Source organism: Hyla sarda, chromosome 5, assembly GCF_029499605.1.
Source record: "Hyla sarda isolate aHylSar1 chromosome 5, aHylSar1.hap1, whole genome shotgun sequence".
Classification (NCBI taxonomy): Eukaryota; Metazoa; Chordata; class Amphibia; order Anura; family Hylidae; genus Hyla; species Hyla sarda.
Genome location: NC_079193.1, coordinates 32,242,499 through 32,268,187, shown reverse-complemented (window position 1 = coordinate 32,268,187; position 25,689 = coordinate 32,242,499). Strand labels below are relative to the sequence as shown.

Genomic DNA, 25,689 nt, shown 5'->3' with positions numbered 1-25,689 from the left:
GGCAACTCAGCACCTTTTCCTCTGGGCAGGTTTTGTTAAATCTTGTCCACAGTGCTCTCTGAAATCCTCATAGCAAACCTATGCTACTCATGACAGTTCCTGACACGGACAGAGGTGTCAGCAGAGAGCACTGTGGACAAGACAAAAAAGAAATTCAAAAAGAAAAGAATTTCCTCTGTAGCATACAGCTGCTAAAATGTACTGGGAGGGTAAAGATTTTTTTTAGTAGAAATCATTTACAAATCTGTTTAACTTTCTGGCACCAGTTGATAAAAAAAATAATTTTCTTCCATCAGAGTACCCCTTTAAAGTTTTCCAGCGGAGTACCCCTTTAAGGGTGTATTCACACGTATAAGTACCCTGCGCATATTTGATGCAAAGATTTGAAGGATTTGAAGCTGCAGATTTTAATGTAAACGAAATGACTGAACACAGCATCAAATATGTGCAGAATACTGTATGTGTATTACACCCTAAGGCAGTGGTTCCCAACCAGGGTGCCTCCAGCTGTTGCAAAACTACAACTCCGAGCATGCCCGGACAGCCAAAGGCTGGCCGGGCATGCTGGAAGTTGTAGATTTGCAAAAGCTGGAGGCACCCTGGCTGGGAACCACTGCCATAAGGTTAGGGTCACACATACCATATTTTGCTGCATATTTTCTGCAACTGATTTTGCTACCCATTGACTTCAATGGGTAGGAAAATATGTAGCAGAAAAAATGCAGCAAAATACGGCACATGTGAGCTTAACCTTTAAAAGGTATTGATATTATCACACCAAAAGCCACAATATGATTGCGTTGTATGAATATACCCTATGGGTATAATCACACATACAGTATCCTGCGCATATTTGAAGCTGCAGATTGCAATGTAACTCTGCAGCTTTAAAGAGATATTCCAGGAAAAACTTTTTTTTTTTTTTTTTATATCAACTGGCTCCAGAAAGTTAAACAGATTTGTAAATGACTTCTATTAAAAAATCTTAATCCTTCTAATAATTATCAGCTGCCGAAGTTGAGTTGTTCTTTTCTGTCTGGCAACAGTGCTCTCTGCTGACATCTCTGCTTGTCTCGGGAACTGCACAGAGTAGAAGAGGTTTGCTATGGGGATTTGTTTTCTACTCTGGACAGTTCCTGAGACAGGTGTCACCAGAGAGCAGTTAGACAGAAAAGAACAACTCAACTTCAGCAGCTCATAAGTACTGAAAGGATTAAGATTTATTAATAGAAGTAATTTACAAATCTGTTTAACTTTCTAGAGCCAGTTGATATATATATATATAAAAAAGTTTTTTCCTGGATAACCCCTTTAAATCTGCAGCATGCAATGCACAGGATACTGTACATGTGAATAGACCTAATGGGGTAAAGCAGTTGAAGGGAACTCATATTTCTAACAGCTGCAGAATATAAGCGGAATTCTCAGTATTTTACAACAATTTATGCCATGATGCAAATTTGTTGTGTAGCCGCAGACTAATAGGTTTAACAAGGCAAACAGGGGGAACTTTGTTGACACTATTAAGACTGTCTGGCAGTGCTGTGTGTCATTCTGTAAAATCCTGTTTATTTAATTACCGTAAATTATAGAAAGACCCCTTGTGTATTTATGGACAGGACTAAATAAGGAACACTAAAATATACCTTCACCATTTAAATTATTATCCATACGCACAGTCTACATACAGGATAAGTAATGTATGTACACAGTGACCTCACCAGCAGAATAGTGAGTACAGCTCTGGAGAGAGGTTGGGTGTGTCTGAGCTCCTGTTACTTCCAGACTCTTCCAGTGAAGCAGTGATTTCCATCCGCCCCTCCCCAGGTGTGTGGCAGATACCTGGGTAGAGGGTTTTCCTGCTATGGAGCCCCAGGAGGCTTCATCTTGCACTCCCCGTACCCGGCCGGCGGTGGGTGCAAAGGAAAATGCGACGGCCAGCAGCCGGGATGGGGTGAGACGATCCACCAGGGCCCATCGCCATGTGGGGCCCCCTCCCCCATCCCCAGCTGGGAGCTGCAAGGCTTCCAGCAAAAGTTCCTCTGGGAAAAGAAGCTCATCCAGGCAGAGGAGTGGAGTGAAGGCTTCTACCTCAGGCTCCTCAGAACCCCAGCAATGGGGGGTAAAGGAGCCAAGGGAATCCCTGGAGACTTTCGGATCTAGAATCCAGGCAAAGATGGCCCAATATGAACAGCTTGGGAAACAGCTACGAGGTCTAAGAGAAGACATAAAGTTTGCAACTTACCAGGCGGATACAGCAGCCAAGGGCAAGAGAGCAGCATTCACTGCAAAGGTGAGAACACTAAAGAAAGAGGTGGAGGAGATTGTTCAGCTGAGAGCAGACATTGTGGCTGGAGCCGGCTTCTTCAGTGAGAAGATTCTTAATGAAGAGAGGTTCCCCAAAAAGGGGGTCTCCAGAGGTTCAGAAAAAGATTGTCACCAAGATGACTGCCAGAGCGAGGAGGAGGAGATGGAGGAAGGTGAGGAGGGGGATGTGAGTGAGGGGGATATGGACACAGGTTCTGTTTGTACCACCACTGTTACCCCAGACCCCCCCACTTACCCTCAGTGAGGACTATGTAAACCCGGCTCAGGTGGCCTTACCTCCCTCCAGTGAGGATGATGAGGATGGCAGTGACTGTAGTGATGGCAGCAGCTCGGCAGATGGGGGTCTCCTGCGTGCGATTGTTATGCAGGAGTCCCCCACCCGTCTGGAGAACTTCACTTTTGGTGATGATTTGGGCCCAGAAGAGAAGGGGAAGAGGAAGAAAGTGAAGGGCAAGAAGAGGAAGAAGGCACAAGGAGTGAAATTTGTATTTTCTTCTTTCCAGCAACCTGGGTCGGCTGAGAAGTCAGCTCAGGGTGCTGGGTCCCCCAATCTGCCAGACCCCGTTTCTGTAGTGGAGCGGGGCCAGCATGGGGGATACAGTAGTGCACCCAAAATGGCCGCGGGTGCTATAGAAAAAAAAGGGCACCCTCCTGTGAGGGGGGAGGGTGTCCAGGCGCCAGAAAATAGCGGCAGATTCACCCGTCCGGGGGGCGGTCCCTCGGTTGAAGTGGGCGGTACAGGTCCTGGCGCTGCAGGGCACTCCCCTGTGAGGGGGGGGGAGTGTCCGGGCGCCGGACCTTGTTGGTTCAGGGGGCGGTCCCCTAGGTGACGTTGACGGGGCGGGAGTGCGTCTGGAGGGACAGCTCCCGCCAAGATGTACAGCATTTTGTGGGGGGGCGTGGCCACCCATGTCAGAGGCGGAGCCTGTCTCTGCGTCCCAGGAGAGTGGAAGGAAGAACTCTACAGCGCCAATCCTAAAACCGGCAACCCTTGTACATGAAACAAAAGACCCAGCCAGCCCAGCCTGTAATACAATGGAGAGTGTAGGCAAGAGTGAAAGTGAAAGCAAAAATGGTAATGTGCAGAATGTGAGTTATGGTAGTGTGCATGGGAGGAGTTGTGGTAGCAGTGTGGATGAGGGGGGTGCAAGTGGTGTACAAGAGAGGGGTGCAAGTGGTGTGCAAGGGAGGGGTGCAAGTGGTGTGCAAGGGAGGGGTGCAAGTGGTGTGCAAGAGAGGGGTGCAAGTGGTGTGCAAGGGAGGGGTGCAAGTGGTGTGCAAGGGAGGGGTGCAAGTGGAGTGCAAGAGAGGGGTGCAAGTGGAGTGCAAGAGAGGGGTGCAAGTGGAGTGCAAGAGAGGGGTGCAAGTGGAATGCAAGAGAGGGGTGCAAGTGGTGTGCAAGAGAGGGGTGCAAGGGAGGGGTGCAAGTGGTGTGCAAGGGAGGGGTGCAAGTGGTGTGCAAGGGAGGGGTGCAAGTGGAGTGCAAGAGAGGGGTGCAAGTGGAATGCAAGAGAGGGGTGCAAGTGGAGTGCAAGAGAGGGGTGCAAGTGGAGTGCAAGAGAGGAGTGCAAATGGGGTGCAAGAGAGGGGTGCTAGCGAAATTCAGGTGAGGAGTGGTAGTGGAATGGCAGAGAGAGGTTTGGTGGCTGACACCTCTGTTAAGAATAAGGGTCCTGGTTTGGTTTCTGGTTCGACTGCCCCCCCGGTAGTGGCTGCTTCTCCCAGAAGCTATGCCAGCGTCACTGCCGGGGGATCAGGGGGATCCCCATCTCCATCTGGCTCTGGGGGTCACTTGCAACAGCGCCTCCTGGAGGCTCTACGTAGGGGAGACAGATCAATTCATGTAGAGGGGAGGGGTGAGGTTGACCTGTCTTTTTGGATAGAAAGACACGGCTTAGGCGCCTTCCGAGAACAAAACGGGGAGGGGGTCTGGTCCCTTCCGACATCCGGGCAGGAAAGTGGCCGTAGGAATGTGGTCCGTTTAGTGTGGAGGGGCGAAGATGCGTGTCCGCCTCGGGGTAAGGTGGTTGAGCTCCTCCTCCGGATGGAATTCAGGGCAAGTGACATCTTTGCCCTGATCCACCCCTACGGTACTTCCGAGTTTGACATCAGCTTCGTTCGGCCAGAGGGTTTGGAACTCTTCTGGTCGAACTATGAGGTGGTGAAAAGCGAGCCCGGCTGGCGGGATTTTGCCGTAAAGGCGATATCCCGTCAGAATTTGGTCAAGAAAGTGACCGTTTTGACACGTAACGAATCACTTTCATGCTATGATATCATGACCTGGCTCAGCAGATATGGTGATGTGACGGACATGCCGAAAAAGAACTACGACGAACATGGGATCTGGTCTGGGGCCTGGACGTTTTCCGTCATACTGAAGCGTTCGGGGAGCACTGTTGCCCACATCCCATCAGCTGCTTTTCTTGGGAGAGACAGAATCCAAATTTTCTACCAGGGGCAGCCCAAGGTCTGTCACAGGTGTGGCAGCCCCACTCACTTTAGCGCAGCCTGTACCGTGCAGGTCTGTGCTCTGTGTGGTGGGGTAGGTCATCTTGCCGCATCCTGTAGGCAGATCAGGTGTCATCTGTGTGGTGTCTTAGGACACCCTTTCAGCCGTTGTCCTAGCGCCTTTGCCCGTGCGACCGTCACCTTGGCTGGGGAGAGCAGTAATGTTGCCTCAGCTGGGGAGGGCACGAGTGCAGGTGAAGGTGCAACAGGGTCAGTGAGGAGGAAAAGTCCCGCCAAGCTGAGGCGGGAGGCTAATCGGAGAAGGAGCAGGGAACTGGAGAGTTCCCATGTGGCAGGGGTAGCTTCTGGCCCTGCTCCAGAGGTTAGTCCTGAAACTGCTGAGGCCCTGGGGGAGAATGTGCTGGATGAGGAAATGGGGAGAATCTGTAGAGAAGAAGGCAGCAAGGCCGATCTTTCCGATTCCTCCCACTATGAAAGTGTGGATGAGGAGGGTGAAGAGAGGCCAAAAAAGAAGGGCAGTAAAGGGAGAAAGAAGAGGTCGGAGCCCTCTAGTCCCCGTGCTACGGACCAGGTCCCAAGCGGAAGCTTACCTGCCCCCCCTCTGATTGATCTGTCTAACCGGTACTCTGTACTCGATGCCATCTCCTCCCCCTCCTTGGAGGGGGGGGTCGAGGATGGGGTGCCTGAAGTGGGGGAGCCTCCAGGGGGAACTGGGCCCTGTCCTGATGGGGCTGTTTCCTCAGGGGATGGGGCCAAACCAGAGCCAGGCGGAGATGGGGATTCAAAAATGGACCAGTCAGAGTCTAAAAAGAGGTCCAAAGGGAAAGAAGCCTCCTCATCTGGGGATGAGGGGGTGAAAAAAAAACAGAAATGAGGGGTTAGGGCCATCTAACTCAATCACCCATGATGGCGGCACTCACCCCATTGACGCTGGCATCTATTAACTGTGCCAGCATAAAGTCGGATACGGCTAGATTCGCAGCCTTTGATTTTCTCGGCCGTGTTGAAGCCGATATTTTGTATCTGCAGGAGACCAGGTTGTCAGATCTAGCCTCCCTGGTAAAAGCCAGGAGAGAGTGGAGGCGCGGGCCCTCCCACTGGTCTCTTGCGGCTGAGCCGTATAGTGGGGTGGCGGTCCTTTTTACCGCTCCGGTTGAATGCAGACGGGTTATTGAGTTAGAAATGGGGAGGTGCATGATCTTAGATGTCCTCATGAAGGGACAGGAGCTCCGGCTCATTAACATCTACGCCCCACAAACCAAGTGGGGCCGCAAAGTTCTCTTTATGAGGATCAAGCCCTTCCTTTTTACTAGCCGGCAAGTGATCTTTGGAGGGGACTTCAATACTGTCACAAGGTCCCAAGATAGGAGAGGTTCCAATGGTCCGCTGGCTTACGACAGCATAGCTCTCAATAATATAGTTAGGGAAGCTCGCCTAGAGGACGCCCACATCCGGAGCCCCTCAGGCCACGCGGGTTTCACCTATCATCGAGGTAGCTGCACGTCTAGGATAGACAGGTTTTATTTAAAGGAGGAAGCCGTCTCTTCCGCAGTGTCCGTGGTTGAGGTGGAGTTCTCCGATCACTGTATGATTTTGTTTTCCTTGAATGTTTCAGAGACCCCCCGGATGGGTAAAGGTTATTGGAAGCTGAATTCGTCCCTCCTGGAGGAAGCGGAGGTAAGACAGTCCTTTGAGGATTTTCTTCAGAGTCAGGTACCTTTACTGGACCTTTGTAGTAGTAAGTCAGAGTGGTGGGAGATATTCAAGAAGCGGGTTGCGGGGTTCTTCCGCCAGCTCTCGAGCCTCAGGTCCCTGAACAGGTATCGCCTGTATCAGGGACTGAGGAGGAAACTCGAGCTTCTCGTCTCGACTGGAGGTAGCCGGGAGGATATCTCCAGAGTGAAGTCCTTGCTGATGAGGTGTCAGTACGATAGGCACGCATCTTTGGTTTTTGAGAGGGATTTTGGGAAGTACCGCTCGCCCGACCCTTACAGAAACTGCAAGATGTCAGTGAGTAGTAAAATCATCTCAGGACTGATTGATAGTACGGGATCTCTGAATCGGTCCAGATCAGGGATCCTGGAGGTCGTCAGATCCTTCTACTTGCACCTCTTGGGGAGGAAGGATCTAGATCGGGACAAGATGTCGGCTTTCCTGGCTGAAACCATTCCTGAGCCAGGGGTAGACCCCTCTCTTGGCGTTTTGGCAGAAGAAATTAAGGAAGAGGAAGTGAGACTGGCGATCGAGGGGCTTGCCCCCAAGAAGTCGCCAGGTCCGGATGGCTTAACATCCGAGTGGTACAAGACCTTTAAGGAGTCTTTAGCTCCCCTCTTGACGGTGGTATTCAATGAGTGTCTCTCCTCGGGCACTCTGCCTAGGTCAATGAGGAGGTCAGCCCTGATTCTTCTCTCAAAGGGTAAAGATCCTAGCCGGATTGAGAATTGGAGGCCCATAGCTCTTCTCAATACGGACAGGAAGCTTCTGGCCAAGATACTGTTTAATCGGTTGGTGGAGTTTGCACCCCGGCTCCTTTCGGGGGCCCAGCACTGCTCTGTTCCAGGCCGAAGCACCTTAAGTGCTGTTCTCGGTGTCCGGGAGGCAGTGGAGCAGAGTAGTGCAGGTCTCTGGAAGGGGTACTTGCTGTCCCTGGATCAGGCCAAAGCATTTGATCGGGTGAACCATGACTACCTCTGGTCCGTCCTCCTGAGATATGGCTTACCGTGTGCTTTTATTAATTGGCTTAAGACCTTATATGCAGGGGCAGAGAGTTTCCCGCTGGTGAACGGGTGGTCTGGCCGCTCTTTTGAGGTGGGGTCCGGAGTCCGTCAGGGTTGTCCTTTGAGCCCGCTTTTATACGTTATTGATCCCTTCGTCCGGAGGGTAGATTGTGGGCCGTTGGCGGGAGTCGGGATGAGTCTGGCGGAGCTGGATGTCGCCCAGAGAGTGGTGGCGTACGCTGATGATGTCACCATTTTCGTGTCCTCGAGAGAGGAGGTCGATGTGGTGATGTCGGAGGTGGAACGTTACTCGGAGGCATCCGGGTCTAAGATCAACCGGGATAAGTGTGAAAGTCTCTGGCTGGGAGGGGGAGATCCCACTTTTGATCTCCCGGACACCCTCCCAGGGCCCCAAGACTCAGCAAAAATTCTGGGCATCACATTCGGCCAGGATGATTATCCCACCAAAAACTGGGACGGTAAGCTCCAGGATGCCGCTCAGAAGGTGGACCAGTGGAAGGGTTGGTCTATGACCCTCAGGGAAAGGGTACACCTGATCAAATCGTACCTGCTCCCCTTGTTTATCTATCTGGGCAGTGTATGTATCTTGCCAGAGGCTTACTATACTAGGATCTACAGCCTGTTTTTCCAACTGTTATGGGGGAACAGGATGAACCTAGTCAAGTGGGAGGTTACGTACCGCACAAGGAGACTAGGGGATTTATCTATGGTAAACCCTGTGGTGTTCTTAACAAACACCTTCTTGAAAGCCAACATCTCAAACCTCTGGTCAGAGAGGGCTCCTCCGTGGGTACTCTCCTGCAGGGAATGGTTTCGGCCTTTCTTCCAGGAATGGGAGACAGGAGGGCAAGTGAAGGACCTCCGTACGCCCCATGGGCATCTTCCGGCTTACGCTACCCCGACTCTGAAGGCGATACGTCGGTGGGGTCTGGGAGTGTGGGAGATCAGGACCCAGTCAAGGCAGTTCCTTGACAAACGGGTTCTGTTGACCCACTTCCAGAAGCCTCTGGCGCTCAGGGACTGCCCAGGTCGGGATCTGAGGGTGGGGTTGTATCTCTTAAATATGAAAAGGATCCCCCAGAAGTTTTGGGACTTGGCCTGGCGCTGCTTTCAGGGGAAGCTATATGTGAGGGACAATTTGAAGTGTAGGAGATCTGATGACCGGGGATGTCCCCGAGAAGAGTGCGGGGACATGCTGGAAAGCATGGACCATTTCCTGCTTCATTGTCCCTTTAATATAAGGGTCTACAACCGGGTGGGCGCTTCCATCGGCTGGAGTCAACTTGCCGGCCTTACCTATCCAGAGTGGGCTTATGGGGCATTCAGGAACCTGGGTGGCCGAGATCGGGGCATTTTGTTTTTAGTCAGCTTAGTGGTTAGGTACTACACGTGAAATGCACGTCTAATCAGCGCAAAGTCCTCTCCGAGGTGGAGGTCTGTAGGAACATCACCGGTGACCTCGGGAAGATCAGGTCTTTGGAGTATGGCAGTCTTGGTACCAGTAGGGCTTCTCTCCTATGGAGAGGGTTTTCTTTTGATGTGCCCTAGGTACTAGACCTTTTGGGTAGAGTACCCTTGTTTTTGTTAGGGACAGTGATGCAGGGACAGGGTTAGGGTGATAGTAGGGTCAGTTTATCTTTAGGGATATTGGTAGGGAGAGAGGTAGGGTGCAGTTAGGGAAAGAATATACATTTTGTATGTATCAGGATTGCCATCCTTCTTCCTGGTGGTGGGCTAATGCATGTGCACCCTAGCTTTTTGTTTTGTTTTCAGATGCTATGGTTATGAAGGGCTTACAGGCACCGAACTTGGGCCTAAAGTGGGTTGTATTGTTTGCTTATGTATGTTAAAGCTGGTTATGGTTAAGTTGGTTGGGAGGAGTTCTAGGTTGGGAGGGTATATTTGTGGGTGGTGGTGGTCTTTTCTTTTGGTGGACCTGACATGGGTCAGTTGTGTACTGGACATTGAGGACTATGAACTGTATGGAAAAAAACTCTGACCCATGTACAGGAGGGCGGGTGGTGTGGGTGAAGGGTCAGTTTAGTGTAGAATGTTCTTTTATATTTGTAGGTGTGTTTTCTGTTTATAGGTGTATATAGTTTGTGTATAGTAGTGTATATAGGTAGTTATGTATATAGTATGTATAATGTATGTTATATTATTGTAAAATGTTTTTTTTTTGTTTTTTTTTAAGTATATAGTATTTATAGTAGGGATAGACATGGCAGTCGAACCAGTTTTGTTTTTGTAGTAATGTTTGTTTAGTATCCCGTTGTGGATTTATTTTCTTTGGTTTATATATGTAGTATGTAGTAAAGATGTGTGTAAGCATGTGTGTATTGTGTTTTCTGTGATATTTTCCCGAGTTTGGGTATTTTGAGTTGAATTTAATTTATTTATTTATTTTTGGTTTCTTGGTTAAATGTAGTTAATATATGGATATATATGTGTGCATGTGTGAGTGTGGTATAGTGTTGTTATTATTATTTTATTAATATTATTATTTAAAAAAAAAAAGCATGGTGTGCAGTGTGAGTGCTTGTTGTGTTTTCTATGTATGATTTTTCCCGAGTTTGGGTGTTTTGAGTTAAAGCGAAATAGTGCTATTTTTATGTTTCTTATGAGTGTGTTGTTTGGCTATGAAAGGTGTAGTTATAATATTTCTAGTAGTTATAATATTTCTAGTTCTAGTAGGAAAGCTGGGCTGGCCGGTTAGGCAGGATTTTTGTTCTTTTATTTAAATGTAAAGTTTGGGTTTATGTTATTTCATGTTGTTGTTTTTTTGTTATGGCAAAGTTGTGCTGGTTTATGTTTTGTTATGATTTATATTTTTCTAATAAAAGATTTACAGGATATAACTCAGGATCAGTACAGGATAAGTAATGTAAAGTATGTACACAGTGATCTCACCAGCAGAATAGTGAGTACAGCTCTGGAGTATAATACAGGCTATAACTCAGGATCAGTACAGGATAAGTAATGTAATGTTTGTAAACAGTGACCTCACCAGCAGAATAGTGAGTACAGCTCTGGAGTATAATACAGGATATAACTCAGGATCAGCACAGGATAAGTAATGTAATGTATGTACACAGTGACCTCACCAGCAGAATAGTGAGTACAGCTCTGGAGTATAATACAGGCTATAACTCAGGATCAGTACAGGATAAGTAATGTAATGTTTGTAAACAGTGACCCCACCAGCAGAATAGTGAGTACAGCTCTGGAGTATAATACAGGATATAACTCAGGATCAGTTCAGGATAAGTAATGTAATGTATGTACACAGTGACCTCACCAGCAGAATAGTGAGTACAGCTCTGGAGTATAATACAGGATATAACTCAGGATCAGTACAGGATAAGTAATGTAATGTATGTACACAGTGACCTCACCAGCAGAATAGTGAGTACAGCTGTGGAGTATAATACAGAATATAACTCAGGATCAGTACAGGATAAGTAATTTAATGTTTGTAAACAGTGACCCCACCAGCAGAATAGTAAGTACAGCTCTGGAGTATAATACAGGATATAACTCAGGATCAGTACAGGATAAGTAATGTAATGTATGTACACAGTGACCCCACCAGCAGAATAGTGAGTACAGCTCTGGAGTATAATACAGGATATAACTCAGGATCAGTAGAGGATATGTAATGTAATGTACGTACACAGTGACCCCAGCAGCAGAATAGTTAGTACAGCTCTGGAGTATAATACAGGATATAACTCAGGATCAGTACAGGATAAGTAATGTAATGTATGTACACAGTGACCTCACCAGCAGAATAGTGAGTACAGCTCTGGAGTATAATACAGAATATAATCAGGATCAGTACAGGATAAGTAATGTAATATATGTACACAGTGACCTCACCAGCAGTATAGTAAGTACAGCTCTGGAGTATAATACAGGATATAACTCAGGATCAGTACAGGATCAGTAATGTAATGTATGTACACAGTGACCTCACCAGCAGAATAGTGAGTACAGCTCTGGAGTATAATACAGGATATAACTCAGGATCAGTACAGGATAAGTAATGTCATGTATGTACACAGTGACCTCACCAGCAGAATAGTGAGTACAGCTCTGGAGTATAATACAGGATATAACTCAGGATCAGTACAGGATAAGTAATGTAATGTATGTACACAGTGACCTCACCAGCAGAATAGTGAGTACAGCTCTGGAGTATAATACAGGATATAATCAGGATCAGTACAGGATAAGTAATGTAATATATGTACACAGTGACCTCACCAGCAGTATAGTAAGTACAGCTCTGGAGTATAATACAGGATATAACTCAGGATCAGTACAGGATCAGTAATGTAATGTATGTACACAGTGACCTCACCAGCAGAATAGTGAGTACAGCTCTGGAGTATAATACAGGATATAACTCAGGATCAGTACAGGATAAGTAATGTCATGTATGTACACAGTGACCTCACCAGCAGAATAGTGAGTACAGCTCTGGAGTATAATACAGGATATAACTCAGGATCAGTACAGGATAAGTAATGTAATGTTTGTAAACAGTGACCTCACCAGCAAAATAGTAAGTACAGCTCTGGGGTATAATGGACTATTCAGTGATCCTTGTACGGACATACGAGTTCTGTTCAGTGAGATCAGTGATCATTATTTGGGCAGTGTTGGTTCGTCTTACTCTTATTTTTCCTTACACTTGTCTTTTGTCTGCAGGGAGACCGAGGACAGGTCCACAGATACTGTGGCAATGAAACCTTTCAGATACCGGAGTTTTATTCCTATGGACGTACAGCTGTTGTAATATTTAAGTCACAGGAATACATCCCTGGCAACAGACTAAGCTTTACATATGAAATCTCAAGTAAGCTGCATTTCTTTTATAGACGTATATTTGTCCTATATTCGTAAATTTCGCGTATGCATTATATTCCCATATGCTAATCTTTGCATATGCAAGGAAGAAAACAGTGAGGGGGTGGGGGCAACTTTACTATTGGTTGCTAGGGATGTTGTTGATAACCTCTGACAAGTGTATTGGCATCATTTTAGTAGTGTTGAGCAGCATAGACCATATTCGAATTTGCGATATTTTGCGCATATATGTACGAATATTCGTCATATATTCGCTAAATTCGCATATTCCTAATATCCGCATTTTATTTTCGCATATGCGAAAATTCGCACACCAGTCTCAGACAGTAGTATTAGAGCCTTCTTTACACCACACAAGCTGGAAGCAGAGAGGGATGATCACTGTAATGTGTACTGTGAAAAAAAATAAAAAAAAACAATATTCGTACTTGCGTATATATAGTGCTATATTCGCGAATTCGCGAATATGCGATATTTACAAATAAAATTTGCATTGCGAATATTCGCGAGCAACACTACATTTTAGTTGGCCCACAAGTGAAAAGAAGGAATATGCGAATATGTGGAAAAAAAGTGAATATTCTTAATTTCGAATATATAGTGAATATATTCGCGAATTTGCAATATTCTTGATAAAAATTTGAAATGTGAATATTTGCGCCCAACACTACTACAAAACTAAAAACTAGACTACAGATGTTACAGCCAGGGGTACAGATGTTATTACAGCTAATGTCAATGGACACATGAGCAGATACTACATTGTATCAGTAGATACACGGTACCAATGGTACATATAAGCCATATACAGTCTATGCTTGTACAGCCAGCAGCTATTTCTGCTCCGGTAGCATGGAACATGGGGCATGGAACATCTTAGCTATGAGGAGCGATTAAAGGAGTTACAATTGTTTAGTCTTGAGAAGAGACGTTTAACCTGTTCAGGACCCATGACGTATGCATACGTCTTCACACCCTGGGTCTTAAGGACCCATGACGTATGCATACGTCATGGCGTTTTCCGGTCTCTGCCGCTCGCCGGGCAGAGATCGGAACTGGATGCCTGCTGAAATCCTTCAGCAGGGATCCAGGGCAAACGCCGAGGGGGGGCATGTAGGCCCCCCATGTCGGCGATCGCCGCAAATCGCAAGGGAAATCGCCATTGCGATCTGCGGCGATACCGGGCTGATCGGGTCTCTGGGACCCGACCGCCCGGTAATTTCGCATGATCCCGGCTGTCGCAGACAGCCAGGACCATGCTGAAGTATCGGAGCGAGGTGGCAAGCTGGCCACCTCCTCCGATCCCCTGCGATCTGTCGGTTAGTTAACCGACCAATCACAGGAGGGGGGGCGGTTACTTCCTCCCGTCCTGCCCGGCCCCTGAAAGTCCGGAGAGGACGGGAGGAAGACTGGAGGACGCGGCGGGGGACGGGGGAGTGCTGGGGACCGGCCCCGGTACTTACCTCGTCCCTGAAGACCCGGATCCAGACGATGAAGACGGCGGCGACAGGTGAGTAGATCTTCAGCCGCGGTCGCGCCCTTTACAGCAATGCACGTCTCCGTAAAGCGACATGCATTGCTGTAATAGGACCCTGTAAACTACAACTCCCAGCATGCCCAGACAGCCCTTGGCGTCTGGGCATGCTGGGAGTTGCAGTTTTGCAACATCTGGAGGTACACAGTTTGGAGACCACTGTGCCCTTCCAGATGTTGCAAAACTACACATCCTCAGCATGCCCTTACTGTCCAGGCATGCTGGGAGTTGTAGTTCTGTAACATCTGGCCCTTCAGATGTTGCAGAACTACAACTCCCAGCATGCCTGGACAGTTTTGGCATACTGGGAGTTGTAGTTTTGCAACATCTGGAAGGGCACAGATTGGGAACCACTGTATTAGTGGTCTGCAAACTGTAGTCCTCCAGATGTTGTAAAACTACAACTCCAAGCATGCTGGGAGTTGTAGTTCGGCAACATCTGGCTCTAAAGATGTTGCCGAACTACTACTCCCAGCATGCCTGAGAATGTTTGGGAGTTGTGGTTTTGCAACAGCTGGAGGCACACTGGTTGGGAAACATTGTTTCCTAACTCAGTGTTTCCCAACCCGTGTGCCTCCAGCTGTTGCAAAACCACAACTCCCAAACATTCTCAGGCATGCTGGGAGTTGTAGTTTTGCAACAGCTGGAGGTCCCCCCCCTGTGAATGTACAGGGTACATTCACATGGGCAGGGGGCTTACAGTGAGTATCGGGCTGCAAGTTTGCGATGCAGCAAATTTTGCGCGGCAGCTCAAACTCGCTGTAATCCCCCGCCCGTGTGACTGTACCCTAAAAACACTACACTACACTACACTAACACAAAATAAAATAAAAAGTAAAAAACACTACATATACACATACCCCTACACAGCCCCCCTCCCTCCCCCCCCAATAAAAATGAAAAACGTCTGGTACGCCACTCTTTCCAAAATGGAGCCTCCAGCTGTTGCAAAACAACAACTCCCAGTATTGCCAGACAGCCGTTGACTGTCCAGGCATGCTGGGAGTTTTACAACAGCTGGAGGCACCCTGTTTGGGAATCACTGGCGTAGAATACCCCTATGTCCACCCCTATGCAATCCCTAATTTAGGCCTCAAATGCGCATGGCGCTCTCTCACTTTGGAGCCCTGTCGTATTTCAAGGCAACAGTTTAGGGCCACATATGGGGTATCGCCGTACTCGGGAGAAATTGCCTTACAAATCTTGGGGGTCTTTTTCTCCTTTCACCCCTTATGAAAAGGTGAAGTTGGGGTCTACACCAGCATGTTAGTGTAAAAAAAATAAACTTTTTACACTAACATGCTGGTGTTGCCCTATACTTTTCATTTTGACAAGAGGTAAAGGGGAAAAAAGCCCCACAAAATGTGTAACACAATTTCTCCCGACTACGGAGATACCCCATATGTGGGCACAAAGTGCTCTGGGGGCGCACAACAAGGCCCAGAAGGGAGAGTGCACCATGTACATTTGAGGTGATTTGCACAGGGGTGGCTGATTGTTACAGCGGTTTTGACAAACGCAAAAAAAACAAAACCCCACATGTGACCCCATTTCGGAAACTAGACCCCTCACGGAATGTAATGAGGGGTGCAGTGAGAATTTACACCCCACTGGTGTCTGACAGATCTTTGGAACAGTGGGCTGTGCAAATTAAAAATGTTGTACAGCCCACTGTTCCAAAGATTTGACAGACACCAGTGGGGGGTAAATGCTCATTTTATGCCTTGTTACGTTCCTCAAGGGGTCTAGTTTCCAAAATGGTATGCCATGTGGGGGTAATTTTGCTGTCCTGGCACCATATGGGCTTCCTAAATGCGACATGCCCCCCGAGCAAAATTTGCTCTCAAAAAGCCAAATATGACTCCTTCTCTTCTGAGCATTGTAGTTCGCCCGTAGTGCACTTCAGGTCAACTTATGGGGTACCTCCATACTCAGAAGAGATGTGGTTACACATTTTGGGGGGTATTTTCTGCTATTAACCCTTGTAAAAATGTGAAATTTGGGGGGAAACACACATTTTAGTGACTTTTTTAATTTTTTTTTTTACGTATGCAAAGGTCGTGAAACCCCTGTGGGGTATTAAGGCTCACTTTATTTCTTGTTACGTTCCACAAGGGGTCTAGTTTCCAAAATGGTATGCCATGTGGTTTTTTTTTGCTGTCCTGGCACCATAGGGGCTTCCTAAATGCGACATGCCCCCGAGCAAAATTTGCTCTCAAAAAGCCAAATATGACTCCTTCTCTTCTGAGCATTGTAGTTCACTCATAGTACACCTCAGGTCAACTTATGGGATACCTCCATACTCAGAAGAGATGGGGTTACAATGTTTGGGGGGTATTTTCTGCTATTAACCCTTGCAAAAATGTGAAATTTGGGGGGAAACACACATTTTAGTGAAATTTAATTTTTATTTTTTTACATATGCAAAAGTCGTGAAACCCCTGTGGGGTATTAAGGCTCACTTTATTCCTTGTTACGTACCTCAAGGGGTCTAGTTTCCAAAATGGTATGCCATGTGGGGGATTTTTGCTGTTCTGGCACCATAGGGGCTTCCTAAATGCAACATGCCTCCCAAAAACCATTTCAAAAAAACGTACTCTCCAAAATCCCCTTGTCGCTCCTTCGCTTCTGAGCCCTCTACTGCGCCCGCCGAACACTTTACATAGACATATGAGGTATGTGCTTACTCGAGAGAAATTGGGCTACAAATATAAGTATACATTTTCTCCTTTTTCCCCTTGTAAAAATTCAAAAATAGGGTCTACAAGAACATGCGAGTGTAAAAAATGGAGATTGTGAATTTTCTCCTTCACTTTGCTGTTATTCCTGTGAAACACCTAAAGGGTTAAAACGCGGACTGAATGTCATTTTGAATACTCTGGGGGGTGCAGTTTTTATAATGGGGTAATTTGTGGGGTATTTCTAATATGAAGACCCTTCAAATCCACTTCAAACCTGAACTGGTCCATGAAAAATTGTGAGTTTGGAAATTTTGTGGAAAATTGCTGCTGAACTTTGAAGCCCTCTGGTGACTTCCAAAAGTAAAAACACGTAAATTTTATGATGCAAACATAAAATAGACATATTGTATATGTGAATAAAAAAAAAAATTATTTGGAATATCCATTTTCCTTACAAGCAGAGAGCTTCAAAGTTAAAAAAATGCAAAATTTTCAAATTTTTCATAAAATGTTGGGATTTTTCACCAAGAAAGGATGCAAGTTACCACAAAATTTTACCACTATGTTAAAGTAGAATATGTCACGAAAAAACAATCTCGGAATCAGAATGATAACTAAAAGCATTCCAGAGTTATTAATGTTTAAAGTGACAGTGGTCAGAATTGCAAAAAATGGCCGGGTCCTGAGGTGTAAAATGGCTGGGTCCTTAACGGGTTAAGGGGGGATATGATAAACATATATAAGTATATAAATGGCCCATACAAAAAATATGGAGAAAAACTGTTCCAGGTTAAACCCCCCCCAAAGGACGAGGGGGCACTCCCTCCGTCTGGAGAAGAAAAAGTTTAGTCTCAAGGGGCGACACGCCTTCTTTACCATGAGAACTGTGAACTTATGGAACGGTCTACCTCAGGAACTGGTCACAGCAGAAAAAATTTACAGCTTTAAAACAGGATTAGATACATTCCTGGAACAAAATAACATTAATGCTTATGAAGAAATATAAAATCCCATCCCTTCCCCAATATCGCCCAACACCCCTACCCTTCAATTCCCTGGTTGAACTTGATGGACATATGTCTTTTTTTGACCGTACTAACTATATACTATATCACACAGTATCGGGCATATTAAAATCCAACATGTCTGATCCTTTTGCCCTTCTTGGCATATGTCATTGGGGGACACCCAGGAGACCCTTTTACACACACATCAGTTCCGTTGTTGGTCCCACCAAAACAGGTGGGTTTGGACAACTTCCATGTAATGTGAATGGGCTTCTTTAAAGTAGGGTAGGCTACATCAGTGATTGTCTAAGATCTTAAGATGTGAAGTCATAACTGCTGGATCACTATAGATCTGACCAATAGGCCAATGACTAGAATGGAAGAATGTGCACGGCTGCTCCATTCAAACTATATGGGGCTACGGGAGATAGCCGAGTGCTGTACTCAACTACCTGTCAGTCCTGTAGTCAATGAATGGAGGAAGTTTTTTTTATTTTTATAAATATTTATTTCTTCTTTATATCAAAACATTATTAAAATCCGATTATGATGGTACATTATGAATACAATCCCTCCCCTCCCTCCCACCCCTGACCTGTGCGTGGGGAGAAAAAAATAAAAAATACACACAACTAGGGATCGACCGATATAGTTTTTTTAGGGCCGATACCGATAATCGGTGGAGGTTAGGGCCGATAGCCGATAACTTATACCGATATTCCGGTATAAGCTATTGGCTATTTATCCCCCCTCGACACCGCTGCAGATCATTGATTTAAAGCGGGCGCTTTAAATCAATGCACTGTGGTGGCTTTTGCGGTGCCATAGGCCGCCGCCGCCACCACCCGCTTCTCTCCCCTACCTGTCAGGGTGGTCCGGGCCATCCATCCTCCCTTCCAGTAGTGTCCGGCGGCATTCTGGGTGGAGGGTGAACCGGTCCGGGCTGTCCCTCTTCTCCGGCGGTCATCTTCTCCACTCCGGGCAGACTCTGGCCTAGTACGCTGCATAGACGCCGCTACGCAGTGACGCCCGTGCGCAGCGACGCACCTGACGTCACGGCGTAGCGGCGTCTATGCAGCGTACTAGGCCGGAGCCTGCCCAGAGTGGAGAAGATGACCGCCGGAGAAGGACAGCCCGGACCGGTTCACCCTCCACCCGGAATGCCGCCGGACACTACAGGAGGGAGGATGGATGGCCCGGACCACCCCCATTACGGGTAAGTTTAATTTTTTTTTATTGACTCGGAGGGTGGGGGAGGGGCCCGACCGGTATAGCGGTATGGGCAAAAATCCATACCGTTATACCTCCCAGCACTACGGGGGGCGGTCGCAGTGCGGCGGATCGGGGGGCGGTCGCGGTGCGTGGCGGCGGATCGGGGGGCGGTCGCGGTGTGGTAGGGGCGGTGCAGGGGACAGGGCATTATCGGCAAGGTAATTGCCGATACCGATAATGCCCAAAATCGTGATTATCGGCCGATAATATCGGCCATACCGATAATCGGTCGATCCCTACACACAACCACTACCAGCTTTCCCCAAGATAATTCATATTCTTTCAATTTTTTCCTAGAGGTCCTCACCCTATGTCTCTCATACTTTTTTATCCTTTCTACAAGTTCCCACCATTGCTTCAGACTAGGGGCTAAGGGATCAAACCATTTTTTAACAATTAAGTATTTTGCCCAAATAAACAGTTTAACCAACAATCTGTCTAAAGGACCAACACCCTTTATGTCCCTCAGTATTGTATTCTCAGTATTGATTGTCAAATCTTTATCAAATTTATTCGCAATATAATTTTTTTTATATCATTCCAGAATTTCCCTACCTTAAAGGGGTTATCCAGGAAAAAACTTATATATATCTATCTATCTATATATATATATATATATCTCAACTGGCTCCAGAAAGTTAAACAGATTTGTAAATTATTTCTATTAAGTGCTCTCTGATGACACCTGTCTCGGGAACCGCCCAGTTTAGAAGCAAAACCTCTTCTACTCTGTGCAGTTCCCAAGACAAGCAGAGATGTCAGCAGAGAGCACTGTCACCAGACAGAAAACATCAACTCAACTTCAGCAGCTGATAATTATTGAAGGGATATAGATTTTTTAATAGAAGTAATTTACAAATCTGTTTAACTTTCTGGAGCCAGTTGATATAAGAATTTTTTTTCCCCCTGGAATACCCCTTTAAATAACTGTGCGACATCTGTCTCAGTTCAATCTGGTGACCCTGTTCTATCTATTGGTGGGGTCCCTGCAGTTGGCCCCTCTGATTTAGTGGTTAAGTGATAACTTGTTATTACCAGACTACTACTGGTAGAGTTTATTTATTCACTGAAGGCCTCTATTTTTGGTAATTACCAAACTATTAAAAGGGTTCTCTAGGACTTAGATAGTGATGGCCCCACAGCATCACACGTAAGAATGTGGCTTTGCCCGGTACTGCTACTCAGTTCCCTTCACTTCTATGGCACAGAAAAAGCAGAAAAAAAGGAATACGAGCCCCTAGGGAAATATGTCAAAATTCACAATGCATATGATAAGTGGAATTACACTTCACCAAGTGGGGTTGCGCTCAGAGCACAACACCTCAATAGACGTCTAGTAATAGTGTTGACAGCTTAGGATCTGCAGCCGTGGCTCGTCCGGTGTTAGCGATGTCCGGTAGGAAGACACTTATAGATAGTAGGAAAAATCTGAGCTTCTAGGCGCTGTTCCAGTAGGTTAGAAATGGTTTATCTGCACTACAGCAACGCGTTTCTGGTCCGTAACAGACCCTTCATCAGGCTAGATGCATCATGCCTGACGAAGGGTCTGTTACGGACCAGAAACGCGTTGCTGTAGTGCAAGTAAACCAGATTTTAGGACAAATACTGTGTGTCTGCACCATTTCTATCCTACTGGACCAGCGCCTAGATTAGAAGCTCAGATTTTTCCTACTATCTATAAGTGGCTTCACTTCAATGGGACTGTGCCACAGTACTAGACGTAGCCACCTGTCCAAACAAGCCAAATGAACAATAATGGGGTCAGTACTGTGCTCATCTGTGGGGGGGTGCAAGACTAGACCCTCCATGGTCAAAGATCGGTGGCCAAAAAGCCCACTGTCACATGATCAGACACGAGGACTATAAATGATACATGGTAAGGGGGTGGGGGTGGGGTGGGGGGGGAGACCTCTTGCAGATTCCGTATTGGACCTCGTAGCTTCAATTTACCCCTCTGTATTTTAGCATATTAACATGTCTATTATTTTTATCTGATATAATGCCATAGGTTTTATTTGGTGATATATGATAGTATTATACATGTCCTAGTGCATATTGTTCCATTACCAATGTACCCTGTAGTTACTCTAGAGCAGTGGTCTCAAACCGTGGCCCTCCAGATGTTGCAAAACTTCAACTCCCAGCATGCCCGGACAGCCAACGGCTGTCCGGGCATGCTGGGAGTTGAAGTTTTGCAACATCTGGAGGGCCACGGTTTGAGACCACTGCTCTAGAGAATGATGAACCTTTCTTCTTTTTACAGACTGTAGCCGGGAATACAACCAGTCATTCGGTTACCTAAAAAGTCCAGGCTGGCCGGGGACTTATCCACACAAAGTGGAATGTGAAATAATTCTCAGAGCTCCGGAGAACCACCCAATATCCCTCTTCTTCAATTCATTCCGCCTAGAAAATTTTGGATGTTTTGACTCCTTAGAAGTAATTCTGCCTGACTGCTGTCTCCATTGATATGAATGAGAACCCTAGGGCTATGTTCACACTTCGAAATTTCCATGCGGAATTCCGCATTGGAATTCTGCACGGAAATTCTGCTGCAGCAGTTTCCCTTTGAGATTCAACAGGATTCTGCTGCGCTGCACACATGGCGGAATTTCCATGGTAGATGTTTTCGGCGAGGAAATTCCAAATTCAATGTCCGTGGAAAGAATTAACCTGTCCATTCATTCTGCGGACCCCGCACAGAATGCATAGCCGTCTACAGCGGCCGCAATGTCTTTGAGTAAACTGCACATGCCCACACGGGACTCGCAGCTCCCTCTGTGCTGGCGGATTGTTGCTACGAGCAGACAACTCAGGAGGAAACATGGCTGACCATAGGGAGGCTCAGTAGCGCATCCGCAGCGTCAAATACGCTGCGGATGCTCTAAGTTTGACCTTACCCTAGGGCTATGTTCAAACTGCGGAATAGCCAAAATTCTGCACAAATTTCCGTTCTTGCAAAGCTTGCTGAACAGAATTGCGGAATTCCGACAGAATTTTGAGTTCTCAAAGCGCAGAATTCTGCTGATGACTTAACTAGGATTCCTTTGCGGAATTCCACAAAATTAAAGACAGGTCTTTAAATTTTGTGGAAAGCGGAATTGCCGTTGCGGGACAAAGGAATCCCATTAAAGTCAATGGGCAGTAAATTTTGGCGGAATTTCTGACAGAATTCTTCAGCGGAATTCCGCAAGGAAATTCCGCCATCTGAACATAGCCTCAGGCTACATTCACACCTGAGAAATAGCCAATGTCCGGGGTATTTGTTGTCATACGGGCCAGAGTGCAGTGAACCGAACGTAGCCTGATATCGACTACATTTGGTTTTCAGTGCGTTTACTGTCATTTTGCGCAACTTAAAGGGGTATTCCAGGAAAAAAAAAAATTATATATCAACTGGCAGTGCAGCTCACAATTAATTAGCCGAGGTACAATATGGCTGAACACCTCCACCTTAAGTGTAATATAAATTTGGAAAAAAGAAAAGGGAATTGTACCATGACCTCAAGGTCAATATCAGATTTACTGATACATGATGGATAATTAAAGGAACCGTGCTTCATATTTATGATGAAAGCAATAGATATATTTATTAACATACATATAACATAATATGATATATTGTAAAATCTCCTTTCACAGGGCCCTTGTGGGGAGATAAAGGCAATAGATGATTGTTAAAATATAAAACATAAAACAGCGCCACTGTGTGCAATAATCGGGGGTATAGTCCGTTAATCCGACATTTGTTAGTTCAGAATGTAAACTTATCACAGTCCGCAAATGAAGATAGTGTTATATGCGGACTCCGGTCCATGCATTGGACAACAGTAGAATATATTTACCTGCTGGATGGATTAGCCAGATTAATATTTCCAGAGTATTGGTGTCGGCAATCACCCGTCCAAAACGGGGTCTGGATGCGCTGTGTATGGGCGCTGGTGTGCGCTCCTGCGGCTGGTCTGCCTGCCACAGACCTGGTGGAAGCCGCTATTGATGATAAGAAGAAACACAGCTTGCAGACATCCGATGGCCAAACCTTGTGGAATTGCTTGGCGTCTGACGTCAGTCAGGTAAGTAGGCTGGATGGATGGCAACTGCGGCTGTAGTAGACAAGCAATGTCGGACTTGTAATAGCGGAGATGTTTGCTAATAGACCATCCAAATCACAGTGGTGCGTTAGTAATGCATTAGTTCAAGCTTCTAGACGCGTTTCAGAGTACTCTGTAATAACGACCCTTTCCTCATATACTTCTAATGAGGAAAGGGTCGTTATAATAGGTCGAAACGCGTCTAGAAGCTTGAACTAACGCATTAATAACGCACCACTGTGATTTCAAACGTCTATTAGCAAACATCTCCGCTATTACAAGTCCGACATTGCTTGTCTACTACAGCCGCAGTTGCCATCCATCCAGCCTACTTACCTGACTGACGTCAGACACCAAGCAATTCCACAAGGTTTGGCCATCGGATGTCTGCAAGCTGTGTTTCTTCTTACCATCAATAGCGGCTTCCACCAGGTCTGTGGCAGGCAGACCAGCCGCAGGAGCGCACACCAGCGCCCATACACAGCGCATCCAGACCCCGTTTTGGACGGGTGATTTCCGGCACCAATACTCTGGAAATATTAATCTGGCTAATCCATCCAGCTGGTAAATATATTCTACTGTTGTCCAATGCATGGACCGGAGTCCGCATATAACACTATCTTCATTTGCCGACTGTGATAAGTTTACATTCTGAACTAACAAACGTCGGATTAACGGACTTTACCTCTGATTATTGCACACAGTGGTGCTGTTTTATGTTTTAAGTTTTAACAATCATCTATTGCATTTATCTCCTCACAAGGGCCCTGTGAAAGGAGATTTTACAATATATCATATTATGTTATATGTATGTTAATAAATATATCTATTGCTGTCATCATAAATATGAAGCACGGTTCCTTTAATTATCCATCATGTATCAGTAAATCTGATATTGGCCTTGAGGTTATGGTACAATTCCCTTTTCTTTTTTACATATTTGTAAATTACTTCTATTAAAAAATCTTAATCCTTCCAATAATTATCAGCTGCTGAAGTTGAGTTGTTCTTTTCTGTCTGACAACAGTGCTCTCTGCTGACATCTCTGCTTGTCTCTGGAACTGCACAGAGTAGAAGAGGTTTGCTATGGGGGATTTGCTTCTACTCTGGACAGTTCCCGAGACAGGTGTCATCAGAGAGCACTTAGACAGAAAAGAACAACTCAACTTCAGCAGCTCATAAGTACTGAAAGGATTAAGATTTTTTAATAGAACTAATTTACAAATCTGTTTAACTTTCTGGAGCCAGTTGATATATGAAAAAAAGTTTTTATCCTGGATAACCCCTTTAATACTTTCATTCTAATTTTGGTATAAATGTAATATTAAAATAAGTGAAATTCATACATCTTGTCATTTGCAGGTGAGAAATGGCAGCACTCGTGATTCCCCGCTTCTTGATACATATTGTAATACCGCTTTCCCGAACCCAATATTTCCTAAAAATAATGTTCTTCATCTGTTTTTCAAATCTGATACTGTCATTTCTGGAAATGGATATGAAATAACTTGGACATCATCTCCAAAAGGTAAGTAAAGTTGCAGGTCTGAAGGTTAAAGGGGTACTCCGCCCCTAGACATCTTATCCCCTATCCAAAGGATAGGGGATCAGATGTCAGATCGCTGCGGTCCCGCTGCGGCACCGCGCTCTCATTACAGCACAGAGCGAGTTCACTCTGCACGTAATGATGGGCGGTACAGGGGCCGGAGCATCGTTACGTCACGGCTCCGCCCCTCGTGATGTCACGGCCCGCCCCTTTCAATACAAGTCTATGGGAGGGGGCGTGGTGGTTGTCACGCCCCTTCCCATAGACTTGCATTAAGGGGACGGGCCGTGATGTCACGAGGGGCGGCACCATGACGTCACGCTGCTCCGTCCCCCGTATCGCCCGTCATTACGCACAGAGCGAACTCGCGAACTGTAATGTTCCAAGTCTCAGCTGGAAAAAATGACATTATCCTCTCTACACATGTCATTGTTTCCCAACCAGGATGCCTCCAACTGTTTCAAAACTACAACTCCCAGCATGCCCAGACAGCCTTCGGCCCAGATAGCCTTCTGTTGGCTGTCCGTGCATGCTGGGAGATGTAGTTTTGCAACATCTGGAGGTCCGCAAGTTGAAGAGCACTGATATAGAGGAAGCAAACTGATATGTATCCTCACATGCTGCTCCATAAGAAGCCGTGTTATGGACAGGGGAGCTATTCAGCAGCACACGGGCGCAGGAGAAGTAGGAGCAGAGTAACATTTTTACAGACAACAGGGCCACAGACACAGTGCAGTATATAGGTACTACCTACCTACAGGAGGGCAAACGACCTACAGGAGGGCAAACGACCTACAGGAGGGCAAACGACCTACTGGGGGGCAAACGACCTACTGGGGGGCAAACGACATACTGGGGGAGGGCAAACGACCTACTGGGGGGCAAACTAACTACATGAGGGCAAACTACCTACTGGAGGGCAAACTACCTACAGGAGGGCAAACGACCTACAGGGGGGCAAAGGACGTACTGGGGGAGGGCAAACGACCTACTGGGGGGGCAAACGACCTACTGGGGGGCAAACGACCTACTGGGGGGCAAACTACCTACTGGGGGCAAACTAACTACATGAGGGCAAACTACCTACTAGGGGGCAAACTAATTACAGGAGGGCAAACGACCTACTGGGGGGGGCAAACTACCTACTGGGG

General features: G+C 46.4%; 1 protein-coding gene across 1 annotated transcript in view; it reads left to right on the top strand.

Moving 5' to 3' along the window:
- CUBN (cubilin) overlaps positions 1 to 25,689 on the top strand; it is a 219,464-nt gene that overhangs the window by 188,868 nt on the left and 4,907 nt on the right. The window contains 4 exon segments of the mRNA XM_056519174.1: positions 12,249 to 12,396; positions 21,165 to 21,340; positions 24,355 to 24,520; positions 24,693 to 24,700. Coding sequence (XP_056375149.1) covers positions 12,249 to 12,396; positions 21,165 to 21,340; positions 24,355 to 24,520; positions 24,693 to 24,700 — 498 coding nt within the window.